Genomic DNA, 10,107 nt, shown 5'->3' with positions numbered 1-10,107 from the left:
CTTTTTTCGAATGGCAATAATTTCATTTAATTTTCCATTTGCAAAATAGCATAATGGACATTAAGATCTCTCCATTTCCATGACCATATATATCGATTTTCCATCATTAATTGTTATTAGCGTAACAAGCACATATTATTTTTAAAGTGCCATAATAACTATACTATTTTAAATTCGTATATTTTACAATTATCAAATATTTCAAAAATCTCTTGAGATTGATTTTCACTTATCTGTATTAATCTGTTTGTTACTTTTTTTGTACTGTTCACAAATCAACATCTTCTTCTTTTTTTACCTTAGTTTTGGTCAAATTTTGCTAGAATATTTATATTCCGTAAGAATCCTCATCGCGAAATATTACTTGTAATTCATATATATTAGATTAACTAAATTTAATATCTTCCAAAATGATAGAAATGGGACGATTGGCGAGGTTGGTTAGAGCTAATACTAGCATTAACTAAATATAATATCTTCCGGTCGAAGGCACCGTGCCCTGCTAGTAAGATTAATAGAAAAGCCACATTAGAAAATTAACAATAGAAGCAAACTAGTATTTTTTTTTTTTTTGGACTAAAGTTACACACTCCAAAATATGAATAATGGAACAGGAAGATGGAAGAAACGGTGGGGTTAGTGGGAAACAAAATACCAGATGATAAAAAATTAGGACTAATTACTGATTATTTGATTTTCAAATATAGCAGGCTATTTTTTTTCTTCTTTTTTTATCGATAAAGGATCGTTTCATTTCAAAAAGGAAATATAGATGGATACATGAGATGTTCTCCCGAACATGACAAGTTCAAAAAAGAGAGGGCGAGGGAAATGAGACCCGATTCAAAGGAAGAGTGTTGCGGAGTCGGGCTCTGGCGACCTAATCCGCAACATAGCAGGCTATTTTAGTCGGTTAACAACAAGCATAGCTAGTGAAAAAGATGAGAGAGAAAAAAGTAGGGTGAATTGGTGATTTCCGGACATAAACAGCCAAAGAGGAGGTGGAAATAGTCCCGCTCTTTAAGGAATTCTGAAGTATTTTTCGGAGAGAATTATTGAGTAAAAGCAAGATTGAAACATCAAAAAACTTTTTTCTATTTCGATCTCAAATACACAACCAAACAACGAAACACCATTCGTTTTCCTAGAATTGATTTCAATATGGATAATATTTTACTCTATAACGAAATTTTCCCGTGAAATAAACGCATGTGCAAGATGCTCCATCCCTCTAAAGAAGAACGAATGTTCAGCCAAAATATTTCTTCCGAACTTTTATCAATTGGGATCGACGAAAGAGGCGTATCGACAAACGAAGAAAGTTCTCCGGCCGATAATAAATCGTCGTCTTCATATAGCTTTTTTTGCCGAGACGAATTTTCATAATCAGCACGAGGAATAGCGCACTTTCTTCTAAAAGCTTAAACCGTGAGGGATGAGAACAAACACTTGCGGCGCGCGAAGATACATCAGCCAGAAAAAAGCGGCCCAATACGGGTCGGGTCGGCCCAAGACTTTTTGTCGGGTCGGGTCGAGACTTTTTCGGGTCGGGCCGGACTTTTGTCGGGTCGGGCATGGACTCAAAGGTTTTCAAAAGGTTCACTTTGTTTGGGCAGGGCAGGGCAGCCATGGATTTCCAGTGCGGCGACGCGGCGCAGTGGACCCGAGCTCTCGCCGCCTACTCCGACCGCATCGCGGCCCTCGACAAGCCCGACCTCCTCCCCCTCGACGACTTCTACCGCCGCCGCCTCCCCGCCCTCCTCCGCGGCCGGAGCCCCGACCCCTTCATCACCCGCCCGGAGCTCGCCCAGCTCATGCGGTGGAAGCTCGCCCGCGGCAAGTGGAGGTTGTCCCCCCCGCCCCTCTTTCGCTCGCTCTTCCGTTTCCCCTTAACGCGAAGCCTTTCTTTTTGGGTTTTTCTGATTCGGCTTACGGAAGCTGCCCCCGCGTTCGTGGTGATCTTCTCTAGGCCGCGGTTGCTGGAGTTCGTGTCGTCGCTGGACGAGGAAGCGGTGGAGTCGTCCTCCCGGAAGGCCTTCGGGTCGCTCCCCGACGTGTCGAAGGCCGTGTCGGAGCTCACGGTCTTGAAGGGGGTCGGCCCCGCCACGGCGTCCGCCGTCCTCGCCGCGTACGCGCCCGACGTCGCCCCTTTCATGTCTGACGAGGTGAGAAGCCGAGCCATAAAGTTCTTTCCTTTTCTTATGGGTGTGTTTATGCCTGGAGATTATGTTACGGTGATGTTGACAAACGTCAGTTTTCTTTTGGGTCTGAAAGGCTATGGTGGCTGCTCTGGGACACTCCAAAGATTACTCCTTGAAGCAGTATTTGCTGTTCGCGGAGAAACTACAGGCTAAGGCAAAGGTCAGTCTAGCATTTCTTTTTGACGCTTTGCAAGTTGCAAGGGAAATGAAGGGAAAAGTAAGGAAAGGAAGTGGAAGGAAAAGAATGGACTATAAATTTGAATTCACTTACATCCAACCGAACACAGAAACTTAATACGCAGAGTTCGACACTGCAATCATTTACGGCCTTGCTGTTTACATCTGCTGATTAGAATGTGCAGAGTAGTCCTGATTTGAACCTACTCCAACCCTGAGAGAGTTTGGTATTTCCTAGTTTCAGAGATCAACACCATTTCCCTGTTATTGCACTGAAGACAACGGCATAGTCCCATATTTTTTAAGTTCGATTGGGATGTTTATGGATGTGTCACATGTTTCTAATTGGTCTGTGTCTTGCTAATGGACATGTCTTAGTGTTGCATAGTCATACAGCTTGTTCTGCGCATAAATGAACCTGTTGCTGTCAGTTTATTTTTCACTCTCTTAGTAGTTCAGTGTCACCCTTTCGAATGACATAAGAAATGAGGCACTGGGTATTTGGTATTTGTCCATTCAAATGTCTCCAGGAACCGAATATTCCTCTATACTATATAAATGAGGTAAATTGAGACATGTGAGATTTTGTTCTTTGTATTAAAATTGATTGCGCACCGGGTGCAGCTGAGTTAGCTGGAAAGAAATCTGAAGTATCTTCTGTTGAGAAAATAGACAAGCGAATCAAATGATAATGAAATAGACAGAATGAAGGATTTTGGATACCGGGTTTACATAGTTCGGTTAGTGTGACGTACGTCCACGGAAAAAGCAGCACAGAACCACTATAGATCAAGTGATGCAATTAATATTACAATCACACTCGAGCACTCAAACACTCTCGGTGTTTCTCAGTCCCCAATTACAACCGATAACTCACACGGTGTTTAGTACTCACAATTGGTAGTGAAATAATCTCTCAGTCTCACAAAAGAATTGCACAACTTCTAATCATAAGAATTTACTTGGCCAAATCACTCAGCTATAGTTACAACGAACAAACTCGCGTGAAGAAACACTAACTTAAACCACCTCCTCTTCTTCGATGCACCAAGACACACCTGGTGCTCGATGAAAGCTCCCTTATTTTATACTAAACCGAGTATATCTCATTTGTTGTTTTTTTTTACTTGCACGTGGGAGTCATTCTATCTATAGAAGGAGATGAACTTCACATGCTTTTGCATATCCTTTCAATTCCACTTGCGATTGAATTATTGCTTTAAAGAGAGCTCCTCTTCCGGTCTACATCTTGAACAAAGGGACGCCATATCTTCATTTGTCGAGGCATTGTGAGAGCAAGTGAAGGGAGTCAACAACAAACAACAAACAAAGTGTAATGTCCCTTCATTTATGTGCGCCCATGCCTCCATCATTGCTCTCTCTTCTCTTGTCTCTTTTGAACGAAACTCTTCTTAACTTCTTTTCTCGTCTGGTAAGAGAGAAGATCCCTCTCACATGGCTATCATAAGGAACATCCTGACGAGCCATCATGATAATTCTTTCTTCATCTTTGAGAAGGGAAGTGCCCATTTTCCCGTTTTCTCTTTACTTTTACATGGTCAAAGTCTATGATGAGCATTGAGTCCTCGTCATGGTCCTTTGACTACTAAAAGTTGATAGGAAGCAAAAGTAGACTTTGGACCTAGTTTGTTCCGCGGGATCAAACTCGAGACATATTCAACAATCTCCATCTTGGCTCAACGTTTGAGCCAAGGCATGATCTCTTCATTGCAATTTGTTGCTACTCTCTCATAGCCTCTCATGGGCTCAATTGCCACCAAAGTGCTTCCAAGTCCAAGCCATGGTTGAACTTCCCCATAACCATGGATCTCATCAAGATACCAACTCCACCTGCACACATTGCTACTCCACAAGGATTTTCAAACGTAACCTCCTACACTACAGATAAAGCAAAAGCCACAGTTGCGTCCATATATGTAGTATGAACTTGGAAAGAGAGAATGGGAGAATGGGTGCTTCGCTTCTCAAAGATGAAGAAAGAAACATCATGATGGCTCATCATGATGTTCCTTCATGATGGTCACATGAGGGAGATCTTCTCTCTTACCAAATGAAATTCTTGTGATTAGAATTTGTGTAATTCCTTTGTAAGATTGAGAGATTATTTCATTAAGAAATGTGAGGGTTAAACACTATATGGGTTATTGGTGTAATTGGAGGTTGGAAACATTGAAAGTGTTTGAGTGCTCGAATGTGATTGTAATCTCTATTGTATCGCTTGATTTATAGTGAAATTTTGTGCTGCTCTCCCCATGGACGTAGGTCACAGTGACCTAAATCAGGTGTCCAATACCGTTTCCTTCGTTTTGTCCATTTCATTATCTGCTGCGCCCCTGTGACTCACCCTTGTTGGATTTTATCTTCTACTAGTTTGCTAGATATCAGCACTCGTAAAATATGAAGATGGTATTCCCCTCTCTAGGGTGCAAATGATCATAGTGGCTCTTCTTAATGTGGAAGTGTGTCTAGCTTTTTCCTGTAGCACTAATTCCATTCTATGTCAACTATTGACATCTTTGTGACTAAAAAAACAGCCATACGACGCTTTCATAAGAGTCCATATACTTTTCAGGATGAGTTTTGTTAGTCATAATGATTAGCAACCTGAAAACACGCATGATTTCTAACCATGTACAGAAAGTAAGTTGGAGGAATCATTTGAACCAATGTACTGTCCATACAATATAGAAAGTTGTCTGCACTTATCTGAAATTTTGGTTATACATATCAAGTACAAAGAAATGTACTTAAGTCGGAGAATGCTCTGCAAATTATTGTTTTCAAAATGGGCTGCACTTTGTTTAAAAACAAGAAAGCTTCTTTTTGTTATGATGGGCTTACTGATGGCCACAGTAAGTGAACATGTTTTGTAGACACTATTTCCTGTGGTGATGATGTATGCTCTTCTACTCTAGTTTAGTCTATCTTATGTTGATCTGCTAAAAGAAGTTAGATTAAAGAGTCCTTCAACAGTTAACCGTGCATGTTTGTTTTGATGCTGGAGTTGATAGCTATAATCAGAGTAACTACTGAGAAATATCTTAGGAGACAATTGCAAAAACGTCCTCTGTTTTTGGTCATCTGTTTTTTGCATCCTTTAGTTTCAAAACCTACAGTTTTCATCCTAAGGTGAAAATGCACGCTACATTCTGAAGTTAAACACCGTTAGGAAAACGTTAGGGAAAAAAGATAGAGAGTAGATGCTGCTAAGGAAGGGAAAAGATAGAAATAGATGGTGCAAAAGGTAGGTTTTTCGAAACTTTAGCATGTCTGGAGGGTGTAAACTGAAAGTTCTGAAGTTAGATGATGCAAAGTGTTAGCTAACAAGAAAGTTGAGGATTGTTTTCGTGAACCTCACAATGTCTTAGATGTAAATCTCAATGCTTAAGTTCAATCATCATCGTCTACTATATTATGCGTTTAGCCTTCACTTTTTAAGCAGCATAAGCACTTCCAGGAATTAAGCGCCGAGGGGCAGCTTTTCACACCATCAGACGTAGAGAGGGCCCTGTGGTGTTCCGCTGTTGAGGCCAAGCTGGGAAACTCTCAGTCGGATTCAGTCGCGAAGACTGATGGAAACAAAATGTCCAAGAGGAAAAGAAAAAGATGATTTGACGCGGCGGTCAACGACGTCAGGTGTTCGCTAGTCTTTGCTGCGTACTTGTACATAATGTATGTTCGTGCTCCTGGTCCAGATCGAGGAAAGACCACGAGCAACGCGATTGCTTCCGGTTTTTTTGCTGAGGGAAAAGTTATGGCATCTCTCCTTCCTTCCACGGAACCCAGTCCACAGTATGTCGCGGAAAATTCTCCGGTCTCGCTTCACATCCTACATGTGAAGAAACCGCCATCGGTTCACTAATCATATCTATCATACAGACCAAGGCCAAAACGGATTAGTTTGGGAAGTTGGGTCTTCATTTCATGGTATTTTCCTCAATGTTCCTCATGAAATTTGACCTTTCAAAACTTCTCGAACCGGCCCGGTGAAAGCCTTCGGGTGCGACGTCGATTTCAGCCCGATTTTCTCGAAACTAGGTTGGACATGGACGTGTGGGTTAATGTGATTGGACATGAATGAATCTCAATGTTCATAGGCCGATGATTGCTCGATAATCAATTCCTTGATTGAACGAGGACAGAAGCAATCTCTTTCGAACTTATATGCGCCTTTTGTTGACTTTTGAAGTTCTTTTTTCACGGGGAATTTCGTGAAATGAATTTAGGGTGTTGGAATGAATCAAATCTGTGCGCGAGAGAGGGGCAGAGATCCGAAGAGAATATCCCTCTCGCCATGACCCAACCGATCCACGTTCAAAGATAGCTTCTTCTTTTTTTGGCCTTTTGTGTTTACTTTTTTTGAAAATATTTAGGTGGTTTTGGTTTCTTTATTTTTTTTTAAGGGATTTAATTTTTTTTTTCTTTTTTTTTATAGGGAAACTAGAGTGTTGTCTGCATTTGGCGTTGAGAATGGAATCCAATGGCTGTTGATTTTGAAGTGTCCTTGTGTACTCTCTGACGCACCCGTGCAATAAGAAATTTATTGTGACCAATAAGGAAAATGTTTTGAGTTGTTTCTTGAAGAGCATGATTTGAGAAAACTCCAATGTAATGCCGTCAAAAACCGAACCGAAAATTTCGGGGCTTTTCGGTTTGGGTCTTATTCGGTTCTGGTAATAAGTGAAGGATTTCGGGTAATCCGATGGAAGATTACCGGACAAAATTGATAGAGAACGGATAGTGTTTGTATCAATTCGAGTTTTGTTAGTCTTTTATTTATCTCCTACTTTTTCAAGTAATTGCTTTCTAATTTCTGATTTACTTAAAAAAAAACCCACTATTGATTATGATCAGGGTTCAGTTGTCGGTAATTAATACTATAAATATTAGCTTTTGACAAGTTTTTATTTCTATTTAGCTTTCTCCATATGACTAAATACGTCGATATCGAATATTCTGTCTAAATTTCGTCCCATTTCTTGCTATCCGTTTTCCTTCCCTTTCTACGCGATTCCAGACCTCTTTTCTCTCAATACCTGCTTCCATTTCTGCACCAATTATCATCTTAATTACATAGATTAAGATGAGAATAAGTGTGTTTTACCATAGAAGGCAAAAACAAGTCATGTCAGAGAACAACACATTCCATGTGAGACGTGTAATTACGACACGAAAGGCCGCAAGATTTGTCGGTAATGAGGTCACGGTAGTACTACTAAACAAATGAATAAAGAGCCTTATTGTATCATAATAAGACACTAGCTCTCCCCCGATAATCAAAGCATTTTTAATTAAAGATAATGATGTTTATTGCTACAGGAGGGGGGGACAAACCCTAGCTCTCCCCACATGGCAGTATGGCCAATTGGGTAGGAAAACAGCTCGAGACAACGGGAGCTTGAAGTTACGAAGTCGCTTTCATCCATGGAAGTGCTGATACAGATGCTTCAGAGTAATTTCCAAATTTTCCATCTTCGAGAAAGAAAAAATAAAAAGGGAATGATTGTTTAATTCTATTGACTGTGTGTTCTGGCATTTTGGAGTGCGTTTGGAAAGGAGAATTGCATTTTATGTGATAGATTCATGTGGCGGGAGCCGGGACATGTGTTACGATTGATCGATCGGTCGGTCAAAGGGTGAGATGCATGCACACGTGGGGTCAGGTGGGATGAGATTCATAATGTGCGAGCAATGGCGATTGCTCGGTCGCGCCATGTTTTCTCTGCCACGTGGTGTCTCCGTCACATGAAATACTCTCTTCTTGGAGAAGAATGTATCGTTGCGCCACACAATGATGATTTACCTCGCGAGATTAAATCTAAAGAAATACAATCATGTGGTTTTTCCTAAGTGATTATTTAACTTGTTGCTTATAGCAACACAATTTGTCAAATTGATTAGTGAGGAAAGTTGGTTCTCTAAGTATCTACGAAAATAATACGTGACAACTAAAAATTAAATGGAAAAGTATTAATTGCAAGTTGAATTAGTTAACGATAACACTTAAGGTATTTTGCTTAGAAGGGAAAGACATCCATATATTTAATTAATCTAATTCCTATACGGGTCCATCCATATTTAGGATTATCGTGAAAGATTAAATCTAGGCTCCCGCTATTCCCTCCCTCTAAATGACTATAACACTCTTTAATTTATTGAGTTGACGATAATATCCTCAAGAGAACTAATTAATCAAAATTACAAATGGAAAGAGTGAAAATTTCTATCTATTGAAAATGCAAAAGCCGCGCATTGTCATGAAAATGCAAGATTGTTCGTATTTATCAAATTAATGATGTTTTATTCTACCGTCTTATGTTATTTTCCGTTCCATTTTATATGAACTTTCATTTTCTCTCTTCTACTTACTAATGTGATTGTATCCGCTTTGGCCCGTCCCATATCAAGTCTCACGGTTTTATCATTTGGCTTATAGATGGGTATCTTCACAAGAGGTCACCCATTCTAGGAATGCTCCCACATGAGCACGGTCAAAAGGCGCCTCCGTGAGTTAATTTTAGTTTTCATATATATAATATTTATATATTTGAGAATCGCTCTCCTCCTCCTATTCGGTGTACAATTCAGTTCCTCCGTGCCCCATTTGACATCCTAAAACCTGCCAGGAGAAGCTCCTTGTCCAGTCGGTAACCACTCCCCACCCTCATTGGACCATGTCGTTATATTAAACTTTAGAGACGTTGGAAATAAATGTACTTTATTAATATTCATTTAAATAAGAATCCGACCTTTAAACTTATTAACATACTCGAATCTTAGATGATTCTCGTAAGAAAGCAACAAACATGTAAACATCTTCGATTTGAATACAAAAGAAGAAGAAGCAGCATTTTAGAAAGCGATACTAAAAATCATTAGATTGATTGATTTCCATTAAAGGTATGTATTTTTTTCCTCTTTCATCAATCTCACCACTATGTGCTCCTAGCGAGGTTACCTTTGACCATTAGATTTTAAGGTGTGTCTAAAATTATTCGAGGAGTGAAAATGGCATGAGCCAAAATTTATTAGCATAAGGGTTTAGTAAAATTGATGACAAAATATCATAGGAAACTAAAACCAACATTTTTAAGTCGTTAGTCATTACGGAAAAAGAAAAGGATGCAAAATAAGATAACAATTTTCGTGTTGATGTTGAAAATTATAAGACGAAAGGTTTGAGGATTCGAACTTGAAACTTTTCGTAATGTTAATGCTTTAATTTGAAATGTTTATAGAAGAACTTCTAGGGAAATTACCATTAAAGTTATAAACCTATTGTACTTGTGTCATTTCAGTCTTAAACCTTTCAATTTGGTCAATTAATCCTAAACATTTTGACAATTTGCCAATATAATTCATCCAATCAATTTTGGCCGAAAACCGCTAAAGTGGATACCTGCCGTCCAATATGGCACGACTGATGCTGACGTGAATAATTTTTGTAATTTTTTATTAATTTATTTTCTTTTTTCCTTCTTCTTCCGTCGGTAGCCGGGCCTCGGCGATGGCCAGCGATCGGCCACAGGTGACGACTGGGGAGGGTCACTCTTGCCGGCCTCAGGTGAGGTTACCGTGGCTAGAATCCGATGAGGCTCTCCCTCGCCAGCTTCAGGCGAGGCTTGACCTCCCTAGATTTGGCAAGGGCGACCATCGCCGGTCATTGGTCATCGCCGAGGATTAAAACTCAATTGGTCGAATTAAAAGG

General features: G+C 40.0%; 1 protein-coding gene across 1 annotated transcript; it reads left to right on the top strand.

Moving 5' to 3' along the window:
• Positions 1-1,616: 1,616 nt before the first annotated feature.
• On the top strand, positions 1,617-6,535 carry LOC115676413 (uncharacterized). Its single transcript, XM_030599324.2, has 4 exons — positions 1,617-1,846; positions 1,970-2,165; positions 2,275-2,361; positions 5,857-6,535. The coding sequence occupies exons 1-4, from the start codon at positions 1,629-1,631 to the stop codon at positions 6,007-6,009; spliced, it is 654 nt and encodes a 217-aa protein (XP_030455184.1). The 5' UTR covers positions 1,617-1,628; the 3' UTR covers positions 6,010-6,535.
• The last annotated feature ends 3,572 nt before the right edge of the window (positions 6,536-10,107 follow it).

Source organism: Syzygium oleosum, unplaced genomic scaffold (assembly GCF_021117445.2).
Source record: "Syzygium oleosum isolate NSW1041296 unplaced genomic scaffold, Sole_v2.1 Sole_v2.05, whole genome shotgun sequence".
NCBI lineage: Eukaryota > Viridiplantae > Streptophyta > Magnoliopsida > Myrtales > Myrtaceae > Syzygium > Syzygium oleosum.
This window is presented reverse-complemented; position numbering and strand designations above follow the sequence as displayed.

Bases quoted from the DNA above. Each gene is read 5' to 3' on its own strand.
- LOC115676413 (XM_030599324.2), top strand. From the start codon at position 1,629: ATGGATTTCCAGTGCGGCGACGCGGCGCAGTGGACCCGAGCTCTCGCC. The intron at 2,166-2,274 runs GTGAGAAGCCGA...TGGGTCTGAAAG, and splicing joins CCCCTTTCATGTCTGACGAG to GCTATGGTGGCTGCTCTGGG. The intron at 2,362-5,856 runs GTCAGTCTAGCA...AAGCACTTCCAG, and splicing joins AACTACAGGCTAAGGCAAAG to GAATTAAGCGCCGAGGGGCA.